The following is a 23067-nucleotide window of genomic DNA, read 5'->3' on the forward strand; positions in this document are numbered from 1 at the left end:
TCACAATTTTGGGCAGTCTCTTCAAATAAAAACAATTTCTCACTTGCATAGGTTTTGATAAACCTACATTACGTAACATTCAAGTTATTTTTTTTTTTAATTTATAGTGCTCTTTTTGTTTTTGTTTTTATTTCTAAGTAAGGCTAAGGTGTCCGAAGCACTCTTAGTCTAAAAAATGGAAATAAGTTTCCATGGTACAAAGTTGTTTAACCAGCCTGGCTCGATGCAACACTACATAAAAGGTTTTAGATATTTTCTTATTTATTCTAGAAATAACAAGAATACAAGTTCTTTAAAATCTTTAAAAATATAATGGCAATTTCAAGCTTCTGCAGAACTTTCAAATCTATTTCAATGAGAGATCGCATTGTAAATGCTATAATTATTAACATCGAGTGGGTGAACATCAAGTAGAGTTTTTAGAATTATAGTACTGCTGGATAGTCAGATGAATCCTCTTGAAATGCTTAGTCATAACCTCCATACAAACTTATTTTATTTCTATTTTTTATTGAAATAACTTGTTAGCTGTTCTGATTTCCGGAAATTAAAGATCATTGACATTCAGCAAAAGTTTAACGAAGTTTAGTTTTACTGAAGTTCGGTAAAGGTAAGATTTCTTGTCGAAGTTTGGAAAATGTTTGTACATTATTGTATTTACATTTTTTTTTTATGTTTTAACTGTCGATCTTGCCGTGTAAATATAATTGAAAAAGCCAACTCCTAGCATTAACTTGAACACATTTTTCTTACAAAACACAAGTGAAATCTAAAATTTTACCCCAATTTTAATCCTTCTGATTGAAAACTCATAGTTTCAGAACGCAGACCCTAGTTGCAATATTCAATATACTCCAGACTTAAAATTTTGAATAGAATTGACGAGAAGCCAAATTTCTAGAAATCACTCTGCCGATTCTCCAAGGGAGTACAAATTTATGGAAATTGCTAGCAATATCATTTGACATTAGTTTATTTTAGGACATTTATTAAAATATCATCCAAGCCTTCGCGACCCACCAAAAATCAGCCCACGACCCACCAGTGGGACGCGACCCATACTTTGAGAAACGCTGATCTAGAAGATTTAAGGGACGTTTCAGGTGTTTTCAAGAAGTTTCAGGACTGTCCAAGGGCGTTACAGAGAGTTTCATGGTCGTTCCAAGGATTTCAAAGGGGTTTTAGTGCGTTCAAGGAGTTTCCAAGGGGTATTCCTAGGGTTTCCAGGGGCGTTCCAGAAGACTTCATGGGCTTCCAGGGGGTTCATGAGCATTTTAGGATGTTTTAGGGGCGTTACATGAGGTTTCATGAGCGGTACAGGGGATTTAAAGGGATTACAGGCATTTTCCAGGGGTTTCAAACATGTTTCAGGAATTTCAGAGCCGTTCTAGGAGTGTTCATGGAGTTTAGGTAACGTTCATAAATTACATCACCCCTTTGAGGGGGGAGGGGTGTCAGCGAAGCGTGACAACCCATACAAAAATTTTAGAGGTCTCAAACAAAAAGTATTACATAGGGGGGAGAGGGGGTTGAAAATGGGAAATTTTTGCGTGACGTAACTTATGGACATTTTTTTAGGGGTGTTTCAAGGCGGTTTAGAGGGTTTCATGTGCGTTCCCAGGGTTTCCAATGGATTTAAGGGGCGTTCCGGAGTTTCAGTGGCGTTACAGTAGTGGTTTTCAAGGAGTTTTATGGGCAATCCTGGGGTTTCAGGGGTATTACAGGAACATTACAGGGGATTTTAGGGGCGTTCAAGAGGGTTCCAGGTGATTGACAGGGGGTTTCACGGGGTTTCAGAGTGTTCTATAGAGTTTGAAGGGCTTTCAGGAGGTTTCAAGGGCGTTATAGGGATGTTCCATGGGATTTCAGGGGCGTTTTAGGGGTTTCAGGGGTGTTCTAAGAGGTTTCAGTTGCGCTCAAGCGTATTTTAGGGGTGTCTTAGGGGGTTTCAATGAGTTTCAAAAATGTCCCAGAGTGTATCAGGTATGTTACAAAGGGTTTCAGTGGCGTTCAAGGGATGCCATTTTCAACAGATTTCAGGGGCGTTCCAGGTGACTGCAGCTTTCATATTGTTCAAGCAATTAAAAAAACCAATAACATATTAAAAATCTGCTTCATAATTATAGATGGACCCAAGGGGGTTTTCAGGATGTTCCCAGAAAGCAGAAACAAACGGGATCCAATCCAAGGAGCTTCAGCGGCATTTCAGGGGATTTCAGGAGTCTTTAAAAGCGTTCCGTCAGGATTTGTTAGCGTTTTATTAAGATTACGGGGATTCCAGGGGCGTTTCGAAAATGTTAAGGGGGTTTTTAAGGGCGATTAGGGGGGAGGTGTCTCAGGAGCTTGTAATGGGCGTTACAAGAGGTTTTAAGGCATTTCAGACACAGGTTTAAAGGACACGACACATAAATAGCAAACACTAAAAAAAATTTGGTTGAAATCGTTTGAGAACTGTTTCCGCAATCGTAGTCATCGCATCGACGTTTTTGGAAAACATAATTCCGAGATAATCGCGTTTAAAGCTTGCAATACGTGCGAGGCGCAAAACGCTATATCGTTGCTTCTACTGCTTCGATCTCTATGAAAATTTTGCACAGCATTCTTAAGAACCCACACTTAGAATAAAAAAAAATCAATTTTGTGCTCGACCTCAACATATACAGGGTGTTAGGTTCGTGAGTGTGATAGAGGACCATAAATCGAGAAAACAATTGTTCTACGCATATGGTCAAATCTCAACCGTTACGTAGTTATTAAACTTCCCATGTTTTTGACTCTTATTGCCTTAACTGGCCATATCTTGAAAGTGGTCAAACTTATCGCAGTTTTTTTACCCTTATTCGAAAGATTATTGAATTTTCTTTCAAATGGCATCTTTGAATCAATTGGTTTAGTTAAATAACTAAGTTTTCTAGAACAAAAAGCTTAAAAGTAGTGTGTTTTAATTTGTTTTTGTCAATTATCTTTGAAAAAATGCGTAATAAATTAAAATTTCTTTTTGGGCAAATTTGTGGCCCATGTTTCACTCTACAATTCGTTCTTTGACATCAAACTTTTATCTCTTATCGTTTTCTTGCAATTTTGATTTAAACATCGCAATTCAGATCATAAATTTGCAATTGTCAAGGAAAGTACTTTTTTGCGCACTGTGCTGCACATTTAAATCTAAATTGCAAGAAAACGATAAGACCTAGAAGTTTGATGTCAAAGAACGAATTGTAGAGTGAAACAGGGGCCATATCTTTGCCAATGAAAGAATTTTAATTTATTACGCGTGTTTCAAAGATAATTGACAAAAACAAATCAAAACACACTACTTTTGAGCTATTTGCCTTAGTAAATTTAGTTATTTAACTAAACCAATCGATTCAAAGATGCCATTTGATAGAAAATTCAATAATCTTTCGAATAAGGGTAAAAAAACTGCGACAAGTTTGACCACTTTCAAGATATGGTCAGTTAAGGCAATAAGAGTCAAAAACATGGGAAGTTCAATAACTACGTAACGGTTGAGATTTGATCATATCCGTAGAACATTTTTTTCACCTTTTATGGTCCTCTATCACCCTTTAAAAAGTTTGCACTCAAGAACCTAACACGCTGTATAACCCCTTAAGGGGGTTTAGGATCGTTTTCTAGGCATTCCTAGGGGTTTCGTGGACATTTTAAGGGCGTTCCAATGGTATTACGGAGGTTTTGTGGCATTTCAAGTTTGGGTTGTATCAGGTCGTTTCAGGAAAAGCCTTCAATACAAGGGGTTTCAGGGGTATTTCCAATGGATTACGAGGATTTCAGGGATATTTCAATGGGATTGTAGAGGTTTCAAGGGCGTGTTAAGGCATTTCAAGGGCGTTACAAGGAGTCTTTTGTTAATGGGGTTTGTGAACATCCTCTGAAACTTCCTAAAGTGACTCCGAAATTCCTAAAAATTCCCACGGACCCAATGTAACACACGAGACTCTCCGAAATTTATAAAAACGACTCTGTAACGTTTTTGAAACCCGGCAAAAATACTCTGATGCTTCCTGAAACGGACGTAGGACCCTCCAAAACGCCTTTGAGAGCCCCTGAAGTGCTTCAAAGACACCCTGAGACGCCATTGAGACCCCCTTTAAACGCCCAGAATCTCAGGAAGTATGAAACCTTTTTAATTATTTGTGGGTAACAATGCAAATTTTCATGAAAGATATGTTCATTCTTTATTAAACACTTTTTGATTTTCCATGGACATTTATTACAGGTGCAAAAAACAGGCTTCCATTCCAAATGGTTCAAATTTAGATTACAATTTGAATAATTCAAGGTATGATTTCTTTTTTCCTTCTTGTATTGCACTCAACTGCCGTGTGCAGCATAGTTGTCCCATGTTCTATGGGAATCCCTATTAACATGGGACAACTATGCTGCACACGGCAGTCAATATGTCGATCGAGGTCAAGCTGGTAACTTACACAACTAGGCATTAGTTAATGTATTTGGATTTCTAGTACGTTTTGTTGCAAGTGCTTTGACTAAGAAAGTGATTTTGTGTGTGCAGATATAATCAACTCAATTGGTAAAATACAAAACATTACTTGGTGCAAAAACTATCTAACTAATTGATTTGGACTGTTTCAATAGCATCTGAAACAATGTAATATTTTGCGTTACGAATCCGTAACCAACAAACTTATCTCAGCACGCATATCTGATATACGTGCCCCCACTGACCTGAATGTGCGAAAAACGAAAATATTCAAGAGAAACATAGCCCTTAATTCCACTTCCAGAAATAGCCTCAATTGCGGTGCCTTATTGTGCCATTCACCGATTTTTGCATCCCGAAACCAAAACGAGAGGAGCGAGAGATAGGTAAAACGTGAGATCGTGCCGGAAAACCCAAAACCATCCTTTTCCAAACAATCGACCAGGAAAGAAAAAAAAAAACAGAAACTCACCCTTGGACTTGAGTATCGTATTGATGGTCGGACTGACCGGACTGGCCGGCACCGGTTTGACGTGCGGTGCAAACCGGACCGTGTGCGACGGCGGCGCTGGTGCCGGAGTGTGGTCCCGTGGTCCGATGGTGGGCAATGAGTTGGAGTTTTGCAGTTGGTGCAGCTGCCTCCGGGAACTGCTCTCGGAAGACGCCGCTGCCGCAGCCTCGGTTGAGGAGCGGACTGCTGTGGTGGCTGTTGTGGGCGGAGTGGCACTGAACTCAACCGGTCGGTCGTAACCGGACGCTGTGTTCCAGGGAGCAGGCACTTGTGGTGTTTCGGCACGCGACGACGCCGATGAGGGTGGTGCTAGGTTCCGGCGCGTCGGAGTGGGAGATTCGAATCCGATTGGGCGGAACTCACGCCGCTCGCTGACCGGGGATGGTGGGGCGCTGCGGGGTGTCCAAACGGGCTGGAGCGGTTCCTTGCCGGAGTCTTTGCTCCGTTCGGCTAGTTCTGCCTTGGTGAGAATTTCGGTCGAGCGGTTGTGCGGGGACCAGACGCCTGTGGGAGGGAGAGGATACAGGAAAATTCAATTAATCCTGGATGTAAACAGAGTTGTTGTCAGTGAGCGGTCAGTATTGACTGGAGAAGGACATGATGGACATAAAAAATGCGTTATTTGGCTGATTCAGAAAATAAAAAGGCATACAGTATGAAGCACGTACAAGGAGACCCGCAATATATAGAAATAAAAAAATAAAAAATAAATAAATGCATACAATTGCCTATGCATTTCATTTTTTTTTTTGTTTCACAAAATCTGAGTAAAAAGATATACCTACACTTACACACTTTCTTCATACGTGCCTCATATGCAAATTAGGAAAAACAGCCGAAGCGGTAAGCGAGTGGGAATTCAGCAGGACCATGCTGAGAGTGCCGGATTCGTTTTCTGGCCGGTCAAGCCACTTTTTGGAGACTTGGTCAGACGTTACCTCTAAGGCCTTCGTCTCCAAAAAGTTCCTATTTTTATGTTAAAGCCACTGTTTCTCATAACTAAACAACAAACAAAAGCATTGATGTGAGATAATTAGTGTGCATCAATCATTTTTAATAAGTATTCTTTTCGGGAATTTCGGACGGTTTGCTTGCCATATCACTGGAGTGCAGTGTTGGTAAAAACTCAAATTCTTTGAGTTGCTTCACGCGCGATTCTTGACTCGCCAAACTCACCGCCGAAAAAATCATGCATGAGTTGACTCGTGATTTTACTCATTGCTTTATTTCTTGGTGTTCTTATTATTTACACCGAAGTTTTTAGGATTGCATGATAGAACAAAAGTAAATCAAGCATACAACAACATTGAAAGCCGTTTAAATTAATTTGAATTCGTTTTACAAGCGAACGAGATTTCGGCGTTTGACTCGTGAGAGCGAGATTTCGCATGAAAATCTCGCGCGTAAGAAAATGATTCAGAATCGCGCACGAGTTTGCTCACGCAGGAGCGGTTCATGAGTGCACTTTGAGTGTGAGTTTACCAACACAGCTGGAGTGTTCTTTAATAACTCTCAACTTCTGCCTAAAAATGTATGCACAGTTTCAATAGGGAATTCCATCAAATTTTCAGAAAAAAAACATTTGTAAAGTTCTTTGAGGAATTGATGGATAACATCTTCAATAAAATTGTAGAAAAAATGCTTGAGAAGTTTACCACACATTCCACACATTCCTCAAGAATCTGCAAAATGATTGAAATCAGTTATTTCAACCTCAATAACAATAATAACAATTCTAGGGTTTTCCATGAGATTTTACCACAAACGTAATCCAAAAATCCCCCTAATCATATTTCAGACATTTCATTACAGAATTGATTTATTAGAGGAATTTTCATCCTGCTAATGATTCGTACCCATCAAGACATATATTCAGGGACTCTTGAATTCAATACATTTCCCCAGTATTTTTTTTACAAAATAAAATCATTAGCATTTCTTTGAATCTAGCAATTCAGTCAGAAAATTCTTCCGGTGTTACTTTTGGAATTATTCCGAAATTTGTGTCAAAGCATTCTCCGATAAATGCTCAAGGCACTTTCAAAGAAAATACTTATGCAAAAGTAGAAAATATTCTTCCAAATATTCTTCCATTGCTTTCTTTGGCGTTTTCAAGGAGGTACCCTGGGGAATAATCCCAGAATTTTAGCAGGAATCTTTCAATACATTACGACGAAAGACGCAAACGACGGCTTCGCCTGCTGCCAGATCTATTATGACTGAGGTGGTAAATGAGTCAAGTCATATTTTTGCAAAAAATGCATGACGTACGATGCATTTCCATGCACAATAATATTTTCTCTATTTTTTTTTTTAAGACACGGACACCGTCTTCAGCCAGAGGCTGTACAGACTGAACGAAACCTAACACTAGACAACGGACACACGGAGCATCCACCAGTGGATACGGAGAAGAAACTATTCTCACGAAAAGTTTCATCGCCCGGAGCGGGAATCGAACCCTCACCCCACAGCATGGTGCGATTAGAAACTTGGTGAGTTTCGAAAAGACATCTTCGAAGCTCCTCAAAAAGTTTTTTTTTGTTATTTTCAAGAATGCATTAAGCAACTCTTTCATGAGTTTTCTTTACAATAATTGGGACAAATGTGCCTCAGGAACCAGCCTTCTGATATCTGTCTTCAGAAGTACTTCAAAAATTTCAAAGATTAAGCAGCATACTATTCCAGGGATTTCCCCTGCAATACTAATGGAAAGGTAAACTTGCGAAACTTGATTCTCTTAAATAGGAGTGTATTTAGAAATATATAAGAATTATTAAGGAATTTCTTCCAGACGAGTAGAAATCTTTCATGAATTTAGTTTTAAAAATCCATTTCCAAAGGTTTTTCTTCCGAAGTGTGACGATTACATAATTATTTCAATATTCTTAAATTTTACTTTGAAGCATCCAATATATGGAAGGTTTTTTTGTTCCAAAAAATCAGTTCGGAATCGTGTCTGAATTTCCTTAGAGTATTTTATCTAACTTTCGTTAAAAAAATCTTCTGGAGCCAGATTGAAAGCATTTTAAAAGTGTCTTGCTTCAAGAACTGCCACTGATCCATCAAAAATAGCGTTCCGATTTGCCAATATAATGTTTGGATTAAAAAAAAAATGATTCTGATTTCTTTTGAGAATTTAGAGTCATTGGCAACCGTCAAAACCCTCTTACGATACAGAATTTTTTCCGGTAGTTATAACGGCAGGTTTTCAAAGAAGGTATCATGCATTTCTTGGGAAGTCTTTTGAGATGGTTCTAAGAATTTGGTATTCTACTGAATATCATCTGAAAATTTAAACAAATTTTTAAATTTCAGGGGTTTTTGTAAAAACGTCGTCAGATGAAAACAGCTTTTTCATTTTATGCCGACTTTTCAAACCCTCTAAGCAGAATACTTGGGGTCTCCAGTTAGCCTTGAGGTTAACCCGACTAGAACGTTCTAACAAAAAATGTTACATAGTTATAACAAACCATGATATTCAAATCTCACTCTGTTACAATTTAAATCTTAAATGTTTATAAAATATAATAACACAATAATAACATAGATAGGTATTCTTCAGCTATATTCTCCTGCTCGGGAATGCTTATCCTTTGACAGTTACGCGTGTTTCTACTACCACGTGCAGACTTCCTCACTGTCAGTTATCCTCAGAGAAGGTTCACAACGACGTATACTTATCGATCTGTTCATTTTTAACACGGGCAAAATCTGGAGATGCCTTAATTCTTCCTCTAACTGTGTATGGAAACCGATTTTGAAAATGTTACTTCTTAGCATAGCATAGCATAGCATAGCATGAACACTTGCACAAATCATGGATGGAGTTGCGAAGATGAGTATATCCAATGTCATTACCGATTTCGCTACTACTCGAGCAGGAGAAAATAGCTGAAGAATACCAAACTCAGGTATGGAAAACCGAATACCTACTGAATGAGGTATTAAGAAGCCCTGCGTAAGAGGTAAAATACTTAAAATAATAACTGTTGTGTATTCTGTGCATAACACGTGAATAATGACATCAGGTATGGCAATACTTAAATAATAATAGGCGATTTTTCCATACAAATAGTGATTTTTCCATGATTGAATAATACCTCAAGCAGTCCTCAACACCAAACCACTAACTTGTTGAGGTATTTTATCAATACCTACAAAATACCAAAATGAGTTATTTCCAATACTTGGGTAACCGACCAATACCTTGTCTTGGTATGAACCTGACTTTGGTATACTACAGTTATGTGTCACTTATTCGTTCCTGCTCGGGTACCTACAGTATCGGACAATAAAAATGCACCAAAGTCGTTTTCCATACAAACTAGTCAACTTTGGATTGCCATATCTCAGTTATGTCTCAACCGATTGTTTCCATTTTTCTGTGACGAACTACAAAACATTTAAATTTTCAAAAACTATTGAAAAAGTTCAGTGATAGCTATTGATACAAAAGTTACAGATAGGTTGAATTTTGACAATAAAAATGCACCAAGACAAAAAATTATGTAGCCGAAAATGCTGAAGTCAAATCACTATGATGTCTTCGACAAATATGTTTCTTGTGTGATGACCAATAAAATTGCTGAAGACACCATAGCTATCTGCCTTCATCATTTTAGGCTACACAATTTTTTGTCTTGGTGCATTTTTATTGTCAAAATTCAACCTATCTGTAACTTTTGTATCAATAGTTATCACTGAACTTTTTCAATAGTTTTTGAAAATTGAAATGTTTTGTAGTTCGTCACAGAAAAATGAAAACAATCGGTTGATACATAACTGAGATATGGCAATCCAAAGTTGACTAGTTTGTATGGGAAAACGGCTTTGGTGAATTTTTATTGTCCGATACTGTATCTACAATAACATAGACCCACTCATCACCACACACCTGGCCAAGTCTCTGCAAGCATTTTTATTTTAAGAGTCGTTGTCTTCACCTCCACTTAATTCGCAAACCTGGTTCACCCATATAGTTAAACCAGGCCCAAGCGGGGCTGAAATCGCCCCTGAGTCCTATCATCCACTTAGAAAGCGTCCAGACCTGAAACAGCTCCTGATAGATGAGAGGATGATAAAAATTGCGAATTTACAAAAGATGTATGTTCGGATAATATTATGTACAAGAAATAACGGAAAGATCTCACCAAGTTCCAACTCCTCGGATATTCGATTCGAGCCTCGATTTCTTTCCATTTCTGCGTTAGAAATGCACTTGTGGTAATAGGTCATTTGTTGCTAACGGCACTGTACTCTTTCTTCGGTTAACATTGAGCTAAAAATGCAATTTCATAAGCTTTTATCGCTGAAATTTTTTGAATGCACTAAATTTTCGTTCCTGAGTTATGGCAAATTTTGTGAAAAATGACCATATAATATAGGCTTACATGGTCATTTTCACATAATTGACCATAACTCAGTAACGAGAAAAAAGTGTATTCCAAAAATTTAAGCGATTAAAGCTTATAAAATAACCTTCTCAAGTATATTTTTTCGAAAATTTCCCACGAGTTCGGGCATAGTTTTCCGGCTTTTCTTTACGAATTTTCTCAACTGTGGGAAATTTTGTGGGAAACTTTTTCCAGTTCATATTTTTTTGGATTTCTGAGAAAATTTGCTTTTATTTTCTAAAAAAACTTTGTTTCTACGATGCTTCGTTCTTGAGTTATGATTTTTCAAAGTAAGTAGTGTCAGCGAAAACAAAAAAAAATCCACCTGAGTTTTCCGGGAAAATAGGCGACCCTGAATTTTCCTCATTTTTTTTTTTGTACATATATCCATGAGCCCTGCCTGTGGAAAAAGTTTCATGAAAATCTGAGACCCTTCGGCCCAATTTGTACGATAGTAAAAAAAATGCCCTCTAGTCAAAGTTGAGCAAAGCAGTACCCAGGAAATTTCTTTAGAAATTCCCGGAGGACCTCTATTGGAGTACCTAAGGGCATTGTTGAGAGAATCCATGGAAGAATTTCTGCTATAATCGTTAAACTCCTTGAATCATTTCTGCTATTGAAGTTATCATTGGAATACTGAAGGAGCCCCTGGAGCCAGTTTTGAATGAATAACTGGAGAAGTTTCAGAAGGAATCGACGAAATATTTCTAAATGGATTACTTAATAAATTAACCCTTGAGCAGTCGCGTATTTGATTACGTGCAGTGACGCCGCGCTCACGCTGTGTACCACATGCGTGCATTTTTTATGGTGCATGTACTCAGTACACGACGCGACCGCTCCCGGGTTAACGATATAATCTGTAATTGAATTCTTGAAGGATTTTTGGTAAGAATATATGAAGGGGAGTTACGCATAAGCCATGGTAAAACATATTGCATAAAATCCATGGAGGAGTACCTTTACAAATCCACAAGAACAAATCAGAGAAGGATTTTCTGAAAAAAATCCATGTTAAATACCTGAAGAAACTCCATGTTTCCCATAAAATGAATTTCTGATGAAATTCTCAAAAAAAATCTCTTCAGATTTTTTTGGATAAGTCCCATAGTATAATTCATGAGATTTTCTGGGAAAATAACACTAGTTTACAGCATTTTTGAACTCGGTAAGCTGATGATTGTTTTTGGTGTAGAATCATGCCCTGAGTTCGAAAACGCGAAGGAAAAAAATTACAGTAGAGCGGAAATTTTTTCGACTTTCCATAGAAGGTTGATGATTTGAAATCGATTTTTGTTCTATTTTTAAGCGAAGTCGCTAACTTTACACATCTCATTCTTCGTAATCAATGCTCCGAATGAGCTGATTTTTTTACTGTAACTCGACTACATATGATCAGTGCTGAAAAATTCATTTCGTCATATCCAAATTCAATCACCTACAGCTCATTTTAGAAGCTGAACCTGAGAATATGGTATATGAAAAACTTGTGCGGCTAGACTAGTTCTGCAAGAAAGTCACGGAAAAATAGATATTTTTCGAATATTTAAGGTAAATGTCATGGACTACCTTCAAAAAATGCGAATGATATTCACGATGAATATCATTTGGCATTTTTCAAAGGTACCCAAGTAACCACAAGCATTATATCATAACATTAATTCAATCGTATTCTAGTTTAGCTAATGCAAGATAACTTTTATTCTACATCTGTCAAGTAATGAGGCGTTTAATCTACATTATGAAAGCATTGAAGCATTATGGGATTTTGACAGTTCAGTATAGTTCTATAAGGCCGTTGTTTAATGCTTCATTGCATTATCATGTTAAAGGCTTTATGGCAATCAATAATGCAAGCGTTTATTACTTTATATATGTCTTTACTAAAGCTTCCATCGCTGTAAACAGAGAAAACACTCAGTTCGAAGAAAAAAACTGTAAAACATTTTAAGAAACAGAACCATTCAAAAGAAAAGAAAAATAGACCCAAATTTTCATGGTTTGCTGCGTAGCACTTAGATTATCATGCTCAGATGTTGCTGTTTGAAAATTTATATTTTATATTTTTTTTGGGTTTCTGGTTGGGGCATGAAGATGATGAAGACAATCAGATGCTGAGGGCAAAAAAACTTATGTGGGGTATTGGTTGCCTTATTTAACATAGTGCTTAGATTTCATAAAAGAAAGGATTGCAGCGCTGCGCTCCTTGTATTGTTTTTTTTTTATTTATTGTGTTTTTTGAGCACGTATGGAAACAAAAAGAACAGAATCAATATGGACGAATTTATATCTTCGTTTGTGGAATCAATCGATTCTGTATTCGCTTGTTTTCGACTAGGATGAGTTTGGGAGATAAGATAATTGGTAGCATGCCGACCCCAGCACAACTTTTAGAGCTGCCGAAAACACAACTCAATAAAGGCACGATCTGAGTAAACTTTACTTTATGTTGCACATTTTTCCAGGTGCAAAATACATCGTCATCGTAGCACACAGCGTTAGCGCGCCCGCCTTTCATCGTGGTCTAGTTTCAGCAGTCTTGGTTCAATTCTCGAAATAGAATAAAAAAAATCAGAGTGAGAGTATCGAAACAGATAAAAATAGATAGAAAAATGACAAAAATACTTTTTTTCCTTTTGTTGACATGATGTCTTAAGTATACATTCTATACGATTTCATTGCATTAGCTATATGGTATAAGCATTTTATATGCTTTAGCAATCACCACAGTAAAGCTTGCTTTAAATCAACAATAGTAGCGCCACTTTCGACTTTAAACCTACTTTAATGGTTCCTAAATGACAAAACAACTTTATATCGCTTGTCATATAATACACTATAAAGCGAAATTAATGCTCTATATCCAGCGTCATGGTTACTTGGGTAGTCCGTGACATTTACCTTAAATATTCAAAAAATAGCAATTTTTCCGTGACTTTCTTGCAGAACAGGTCTAGCCGCACAAGTTTTTCATATACCATATTCTCAGGTTCAGCTTCTAAAATGAGCTGTAGGTGATTGAATTTGGATATGACGAAATGAAATTTTCAGCACTGCATATGATATGTCAAATAAACGTTGAGAAAGAATTTTCAAATTTTTTTTACTTATTGAAAAAAATACATTTCTTCATATATTTTTGGAAATTTTGCTAAAATTTAAGGAGATCGTCCCTAAAACTTGCCAATATATTGAATTGCATCATTCTGACGCTAAACCTGCATTCAGATGATCGAATGGTATTATATTCAGCTTTTAATTTATGGAGAAAGATTTAAAATTGGTTGAACAAAACGCAAGATATTTGAATTTCAGTAAATTCCATATTTTAAAAAGTTCTAAAACTCGATATTGAGCTATAACTCAAAAACTGTTCTACTTCAAATTTTTTGAAGCACGGTTTCGAAATCAGCGCTAAATTATGCTTCAAAAATTTTGGTCGTTGACAGAAGTTCACGACTTTCGATTTATTTTGTAAACTAGTGTAATCTGAAGGAATCCTTGAAGAATTTCTGACGAAACCTATTTCAGAATGTCTTAAGGAATCTTTGGAGAAAATCCTGAAGAATGCAAAAAAAAATGCTGGGAGAAATTTCTTAAAGGACTCCAGGGAAAATTACTGAGAAAAACGCTGAATGTCCAAAAGAAGTCCAGAAGAAGAATCGTTGAAAGATTTGATTTAGCAATTTATGAAGGCATGTATCCCGTTGGAAAAATTCCGGGGGATACCGAAATGAATAAATGGTATAATTTTTAATGAATTCATGGATGGTTTTCAGGAATTTTTTGGAGAATTATCTAGAGGATTTTTCATACGAATATCAGAACCGACCTTTGGAGATTTTTTGAGCAAGCCCTGGAAAAAGGCTTGAAAGAAATATTGGAGGAAAACCAGGAGGATTTCCTTAAGAAATTTTGGAAGGAATTCATGGAGGGTTTTCTAAAGAAATCTCAAGAAAAACTTCTGGAGGCATAAATTAATGTCGAGAGAATCCTTAATTTTTGAGCAAAACTTTGCAAAAAAATTTAAGCAATTTCAAATTTTCTAAAGGAATCACGGGAGGGATCCGAATTTCCGAAAAAGTACATGCAAGAAATTTCTGGAGGAATTTTAAAAGAAGTCCTTGGAGAAAATTTCCATGCGTTGCATTGGCATATTATTTCAAAGAATCCCTGGACTTACTGCGAAAAATGATCAAAGAATTTCTGAGAAAAATCTATGCAGAATTTTCTAAAAAAAAATGCAAAATTTCTGGAGGAATCCCTTGAGAAGTTTCAGAAGTAATTATAAAAAATATCCGAATGAATCACTGAAGTACCTTTGAATGAATCTGTGAAGGAATTCCTTTGGAATTTCTGGAACAATTCTTGGAGGATTTTCTAAAGGATTTCTGGGAGGAAATTCTGAAAAAATCTCTTATAAACGAAAGATTTTTTTTAAAGTAATCTTTGAATGATTTTCTTAATGTGTAAATAACACGTTCCGACATTTTTTTTGCCCAGCTCTAAATTTTATCTTTTCTGACAGCATCCGACTAGAAACCCATAAATCATAAGTTTTGACCCTCCACCTTCTGGGAAATGGAAGGGGCATTGATTTAAAATTTTGGAAAATCCAAAAATTTCGAGGATTTTTAACGAAATTATGTTTCTAAGATTTCTTGAATTGAACGCCAAGAATCCAACTACTATACACAGTTATCCAGCGGATAACTGACACTGAGGAAGATTACAAGTGGTAGTCGAAATACGCGGACCTGTCAAAGGATAAGCAATTAGGGCGGAATTAAAAGGTACAAAACTGATTACACACATTCGAATAGGGTATTCTGCTTAGAGGGTTCGAAAAGTCGGTACAAGATAGTTAGAATATTTTTGTCGCAGACGCCAAATTTGAAACTTCGTAACTTTTGAAGATAAGTTACGTTTTTCTACCGACAACCCCTTGAAAAAAAAAATGCTTATTCTCAATAGCTCAATAAGGCCGGAACAAATCTCATTTTCTTCTTTTGTCACAATACTCGTTGGCTCGCTAAGGGGGAGGACAGTAAATAATAAATGTATTTGACGAAGAAATACCCTAACAATTCGGCAAAATCTATAAACTCATCTGATTTGTTAAGAAATTTTCTGTGCAACTCTAATTTCACCTTAAAATTTTAAAATTTCGTGAATAATTTATTGGTGTCCCCCCTCAAAATGTTTAATTTGGACCAAAATTTTCCGAGGGGGCGGTGACATAAGAGAAAATCGAAATTTGTGTTAGCCTAAGTAGTTGGATTCTTGGCGTCAATATAAGAAATCTTATTGTATGATCACACGTTCATAAGATTTAGACTATTTTTAAATCATCCTATTATTTATCGAAGGCTATTTTAGATCTGTACGCTTTCCAAGTTGATTGGAAGACTTATGAAAATTAAAATACTTGCATGTACTCAAAGTACTTATGAGTCCACCTTCCAGTGGCTAATCCTGCACTACATTATATCCTAAGTAACATTATGATGATCAATTTGCCTTGTGGAGGTTTTTGGAACGAAATACATTTTATTTTGGTTCTGAGAACCTATTCTAGTCGATTTGGCTAAAAATATTACTTGGGATCATATCAAAAAATTGCTAAATATCCCAATTTTGTTTTAACAATTCACATCATTTCTTTAGAATTCCCAAGAACTCTGTGAATCAGCATCGCGGTTTGTATCCGCTTTTCTAATATGACATAGCATAATATCGAAATGATGAACCATCCTGCTTCAGTGTCGGAGCAACGATTTCGGCTTTAGCTGATTTACCTGACAATGATACCATGGAGGTGTTGATGCGGAAAACACATGTTGGAAGGTAATTCCTGCAGCTGTGAACCACACCAACATTCGAATGTTGTCACAGATGGTCGGCGAGAAGGGATTAAGCTCGCGATCAATTGTGTACCCACAGGAGGGACACAATGCTGGCACCGATTCTGACTCTGTTTTCCCGTCAACAACGGATTGTGTCCTGGTGGACGCACGCTGGCTGGAAAAACATCATTCCCAGCGTATCAGCACACCGCACATGGTATCTGAATTTCAATAGAATTTCAATAAGGGACGTACAATGTGAGTTGAACAAATTGGCAAACATGTCGCTTCGGTGTTGCCCCTTGGTTGGTGGACACATTTCCTAGGACGGCAAGGGATTTGGTGGATTCGAATGCAAACCAAAGGCCCAGCAGATGAAATCATAGTTGTTGGTTCAGATAATACTAAGAAAACATTCGAGTAGATGATACGAATTTCACATACTTCAGATTAACATGCAGTTGTTTACCAGATTTATGATGAATTATGTCATATTTAAGGTGCATTCTTAGTAAAATTTATGCAATCCTCAGACCAAATCGACATATGTACTACAGTTTCCCAAGATCTAACGTATCTGCTGTCCAAAGCAGATAGATAAATCATCGACTCAACTAGCCTTGTGATTACTCCCATCAACTAGAAACAAACTAATCCATCAAGAGTGGTCATAAAAGTAGACAGATATAGATTAAGAGTAGAAGCCAATACCTCCGAAGGGCTCAATGTAGCCATGCACTGCAATCATCGACAAGTGTCTCCCTGGTGGCACAACGAACGGCTGAATCTAATTTGATTGCTTCCAGATGTCTGATGCTTCTGGTGCCATCATAAGTGGGAAGGAAGCTACCGTTTGATATAGAAAGGAAAACACCAACATTCGCTCGAGGTAATCCCGTTCAGGTGGAAACTTGTAAGGGCTGAATGGAAGGGTAAGCATTAGAACCAACGCAGAACTGAACCAACCATTCATCACATAACGATTTTCAGAATTGAATTACTTCGTCTAGTGTTGAGCTGCAGTGAATTTTATTTCTCTGAAACGTTTTTGCTCGGGATGACAGGCGGTTGTCTATTTGAATCAACGTGTAAGAAGAAGGTACACCCGAACCTCCATTTAGGTAACGAATCGGGACTGCCTAAATAGATTTTTTACCTTGATGGATTTATTACCTAAATGGATTCAGTTCATTGCCTAAATGGATTTCAAGGTTGCAAAGAAGTTTGAGAAGGGCAAGTGGCTTGCAGATGCAAAGGGAAGGGGGGGGTCTGGGTAAAGGCTTTCAGATGTAAAGGGGGATGGTCAGAGGGATTTCAAGGTAGTTTTTATGGGGGGAGTCAGAGGCGTTTCCAGGCGTTTCAGGGCGTTTCAGGAGATTTCAGAGGGCCTTTAGTGACTTCATATGCTCTCAGGTGAACTTCACGGGAGTTTCAGAGGCGTTCCAAAGCGTTTCAGGGCGTTTCAGGGCATTTCAGGTGGTTTCAGAGGTATTTTAGGGTGCTTAGAGGCTTTCAGGTGCGTGTTTCAGAGGTTCAAGGCGTTTCAGGAAGTTTCGAAGAGGTTTTGTGGGGCTTCAGAAATTCTCAAGTTAGTTTCACCGAGGCTTCATGGGGGTTTCAGAGGCGTTTCAAGGTGTTTCAATGCGTTTCAGGGCGTTTCATGGCCTTTCCGGAGGTTTCAGAAGGTTTAAGGGTGCCTTCAGAGGGTCGCAGTTGAATTTGACGGAGGTTTAATAGGGTCTTAGAGGCATTTCCAAGCGTTCCAAAGCGTTTCAAGGCGATTCAGGGCATTTTATTGCGTTTCAGGAGGTTTAAGGGGGCCATAAGGGGGGCTTAAGGGGGCTTCAAAGGCTCGCAGGAGAATTTCACAGAGATTTCATGAGGGTTTCATAGGCGTTTCAAAGCGTTTCAATGCGTTTCAGGGCATTTCAGATGGATTCCGGTGAATTTGAGGGGGCATAAGAGGCTCGCAGGTGAATTTCATGGTGGTTTCCTGAGGGTTTCACAGGCGTTTCAGAGCGTTTCAAGGTGTTTCAATGCGATTAAGGAGGTCTCATAGGGGTGTTGCGGATGGGGGTGGAAGAGATCGTACCGACTCTTACAGCAGACACATATTTAATTTGGTCGGCTAAAAGCTACAATAGGCACATTTATTAAAACACACTCAATATACACATACTTTTATGTACTTACTAATTCCGCAACCTAACTGGGCAGACAAATGCTGCCATCCTTTTCGAAATACATCTCCACACTGGTTTTACAAATTAGTTCATAACAGCATTGTTCTACATCTAGCTTTACAATTGCTGGGGTATTCGCAGGGGTGCTCAAATTACTTTAGTGTTCAAAATAATCCGCACTCTGTTCTGCGTTTCAATGCGATTCAGGAGGTCTCATAGGGGTTTTAGGGGTCTTCAGAGGATCTCAGGAAAGTTTGGTTTATAGAGATTTCAGAGGCGTTTCAAAGCGTTTCAGGGCGTTTCAGGGCGTTTTAAGAGGCTTCACAAAGGTTTTAGGGGGCTTCAGAGGCTGTAAGGTGAAATTCTCGGAGGTTTTAAAGGGGTTTCAAAGGCGTTTCAAAGCGTTTCAAGGCGTTTCAGGGCAATTTAATGCGTTCCAGGGCGTCCCATGAGGTTTCAGAAGAGTTTTAGGGGGCTTCAGAGGCTCGCAGGTGAATTTCTCGTAGGTTTCATAGGGGTTTCAGAGGCGTTTCAAAGCGTTTAAAGGTGTTTCACAGCGTTTCAGGGCGTTTCAGGCATTGGCGTCACTAGGTGAACTGCCTGGGGGGGAACGGTAGTGGAGTGCTTAAGAGTCAATTTCAATATCCAGGGAGGCTTCGCAGCGTAGTTTGAAGATTTTCTAGGGCGGCTATTCGGATTCTAGGGGGTCTAAGCCCTCCCTAGACCCCCCGTATTTACGCCAATGGTTTCAGGGCGTTTCAACAGGTTTCACAAGGGCTTTAGGGGGCTTCAGAGGCTCTCAGGTGAATTTCACGGAGGTTTTTTAGGGGTTTAAGAAGCGTTTCAAAGCGTATCAAGGCGTTTCATGGCGTTTTAATGCGTTTCAGGGCGTTTCAGGAGGCTTATGGGGCCGTAAGGGTGCTTTAGAGGAACGCAGGTGAATTTCACGGAGGTATCATGGGGGTTTCAGAGGCGTTTCAAAGCGTTTCAATGTATTCCCAATGCATTGCAGGGCGTTTCAGGGCATTTCAGGAGGTTTCACAGGAATTTTAGGGTGCTTCAGAGGCTCTCAGGTGAATTTCACGGAAGTTCAATAGGGGTTTCAGAGGCGTTTCAAAGCATTTCAAGGCGTTTCATGGCGTTTTAATGCGATTCAGGGCGTCCCAGGAGGTTTCAGGAGAGTTTTATGGGGGCTTCAGAGGCTCTCAGGTGAATTTCACGGAGGTTTCAGAGGCGTTTCAATGCAATTCAAGACGTTTCAATACATTTCAAGGCGTTTCGAAGCATTTCAGGGCATTTCAGAAGGTTTCACAGGGTTTTAGTGGGCTTCAGAGGATCTCAGTTAATTTTCATGGATGTTTTATGGGGGTTTCAGAGGCGTTTCAAAACGTTTCAATGCGTTTCAGGGCGTTTCAGGAGGTTTAGGGGGCCGTAAGGGGGCTTTAGAGGCTCGCAGGTGAATTTCACGGAGGATTCATGGTGGTTTCAGAGGCGTTTCAAAGCGTTTCAAGGCGTTTCAAAGCGTTTCAGGGCGTTTCCTCATTCTTAAGGCTCTTAGATACAACTAGTAGCCCTCGTAGATTCGATGACCTATACTCAAGGGAGTTCTTGGAGACCCTTAAAGGTTCTTCGAACCAGGCTTGGAAAGTGTCAGCGTCAACACGGGTCGTCACGCGAATTTTACAGAAGTGCCTCTCTCAATGTCATCGAATCGGGAGCCAATGACCAAGAGAGGCTAACAATATTCGCTCATTTTTTGGTCATGACGGAGCGTGACGTGGTTGTAAACAAGGCAATTACTACAACATTCATAGATTTTGTCATTGTTTAAATCCTTCAAAGCATAAATGTATATCCTCGCTATCTGTTAAATACAACGGCTAGCCTAAATTTGCTTGGACCAGGTGAAAATTTTAATTTCAAAACAATATGAAAGTTTCCGTCGTGACGCTTGATCATTGCAATATGAAAGACGAAGTGCGTGAATGCTCGTTTTGTCTTGTGACGATGAAAGGGCCTACTTGGTCATCGTCATGGGAAGCTCACGAACAATAACAGCGCTGCTTCGAACTCAAAACTTGATAGATCATAGTTACCTGAGGTTATGTGAGTATGAACCTTAGTCGTAAATCTCTTAGAGACAACCAAATACGTTAGTAGATCCGATGACCTATACTCAAGGAAGTTCTTGGAGATCTTCAAGCTGACAATGAACTCTCCACTTGATAGCACATAGCTACATGAGGCTGTGTAAGCATAAATTTTATTCAAAATGCTCCAATAGATCACTGATTACACTTGTAGATTAGATGATCTTAACTCCAGGGAGTTCTCGGATAGTCCTATTCAATCATAGAACTCACCACTTGATAGAACATAGATGCCTGGGACTGTGTGAGTATAACCTCATTCTTAATGCCCTTAGATACAACTAGTAGCCCTCGTAGATTCGATGACCTATACTCAAGGGAGCTCTTGGAGAACCATAAAGAACCATTGGTAGACCCGATGACCAATACGCAAGGAAGTTCTTGGAGATCCTCAAACTGACAACGAACTCACCAATTGACAACACATAGCAACATGAGGCTGTCTGTGTAAGCATAAATTCCATTCATAATGCTCCAATAGATCACTCATTACGCTTATAGATCAGATGGCCTAAACTCCAGGGAGATCTCGGATACTCTTAAACTTTTAACCCTTAAACACTCCATAAACGTCACTTAACACTTCTGCTTTTTTCCCGTAAGCCAACTTTATCTGTAATCCTGAGTACTCCAACACAATCAAATTCTATTTAGGTAACGTTATCTAAATGGAGGGACCTAAATAGATTTTACCTAAATGGATCCTACCTAAATGGAGGTTTCAGTGTATCAAAAATGGCTAGATGGGAAAAACAAAATTATTACAGGTTGTGTTATTTTGTTACAATGATTTTTGTAACAACGGTTGTTATTGAACATTTACAGTTAGTAGTTAAAATGACAAAAATTCTAACAAATTCGTTCCAATTAAAACAAAAATATAACAAGTTGAGATATAATCATAACAAGATTATATCAAATTTTGTTAGACTAAACTTGTGAGATCATAACAAAATTATAACAAATTCTGTTATATATCAGAAGAAATTTGTTACAAGTTTTGTGTCCAAAATAACAAAAATTATCAATCTATTTTGCGACAACACAAAAAATTTTGTTACAAAATATATAACAAAGATTGCAATAAACGTGTTGCGGAATTTTATTATAATGCATAGTATAACAAATGTTGTTATACATCTGTTTGAATAAATGAAACAAGTTTTGTTGTAATATTGTTACTAAAATTATAACAAATGTTAATATTATTGTTAATGTTTTGTTATGGATAACCACATGAAAAATCCTTATAACAGAATTTTATCAACTATTGTTATTTCTAACAACAGTTGTCATAATTTTGTTATGATCTTGTTATGTGTTTCTGGTCGGGTACATATAAAGCAACCCTCGTATGTAGTTACCATTCAAGAATCAATTGATGGTTAAACGAAAAGGATGAGATATAAGTGTTTCATGCCGTTTGAACGGCACTTGGATCTAAAAGTAGAGCGGATTTGGAGCTGTAGAGCAATAAAACAACTCAGACAAAAAACCTTGTCATCGTTCATACTAGGTTTAATCAATTTTCATCATGTACGGTCGTGGAAAAACGAGAGCCGGATTTAATTCGTTGGATATGAACATACCACAGTAATGTTCCGATTTTATCACGCCCTCCACGCATCAGTCCATAATTTTAGATTCATTTGCTGTTACATTTGAGAGCAAATGTTTCCACTCTTCTTCAAGATGGATGTTGAAGGCGCGTTTTGCAACGATAAAACTATTGAAAATGCGTATAAATTTTGTAGAATATTCAAAACCATTTTTGAAAAGGTGCGTGATAAAATCGGAACAATACTGTATTTCACATTGATGCAGCCTTCGCCTTTGAGAATATAAGGCTCCTATTTACCCGTACTTGTTTCAAATAAAATTGGGAACGAAAGGGTACCGAACTAAACTTCTAACAAACCGAAAAGCTCGTTCTCCCCCACATCCAGCGCAATTAGCTCACCGGGTAAATAATCTATACCAACAGTGCTAAAGCAGGTCTTTATGCAAATAAACTCTCCAAATCTCATCTCCCCAGAGCGTCATTCTCGGTGCTTCAGTCAACAACAAGGAGTAAATTAGTTACAATCTGCCTGCCTCGCTCCAGACAGCCACTAAAAGCAAGTCCTTCTCGCATCTGACGGTGGTACAGACTTGTTCAAGCAACTGCAAAAGCAAGTTCATCTCTTATCGCCACCATCATCTTCTTAGCCGACACAGAGCCACTTTTTACCACCCCACCCGTCTGCGTCCTCTAAAAAAGACTTCCCACCTGCTTCGGTTCGCCTTTTTCTGAGAGATATGGGGAATAGAATGCTCACTGCACAGTGTTCGAAATTTGTAACGATTGATTTCACGATTGAAATTGAATAATTTTTGTTGAGAAGCTAGTGAAACAACGTTTAATCTTCAGTAGCAAATGCTTGAGGCTAGAAGGGAATAATTTACGTGAGTAAATCTTAAAACATTCTGAAGACAACCAACTTACAATTTCAGTTCAAATAAAAGTAACTTTGTCC

At 38.2% G+C, this 23067-nt stretch overlaps 1 protein-coding gene across 3 annotated transcripts in view; it reads right to left on the reverse strand.

Annotated features, from left to right (window-relative positions):
• Nucleotides 1-23067, reverse strand: part of LOC109398403 (uncharacterized) — a 698553-nt gene that overhangs the window by 477954 nt on the left and 197532 nt on the right. For all 3 annotated transcript variants that reach the window (XM_062853887.1, XM_062853889.1, XM_062853888.1), the window contains exon 4: nt 4938-5480. In XM_062853887.1, the coding sequence (XP_062709871.1) occupies nt 4938-5480 (543 nt within the window). The remainder of the gene's footprint in view (nt 1-4937; nt 5481-23067) is intronic.

Source organism: Aedes albopictus, chromosome 2, assembly GCF_035046485.1.
Source record: "Aedes albopictus strain Foshan chromosome 2, AalbF5, whole genome shotgun sequence".
NCBI lineage: Eukaryota > Metazoa > Arthropoda > Insecta > Diptera > Culicidae > Aedes > Aedes albopictus.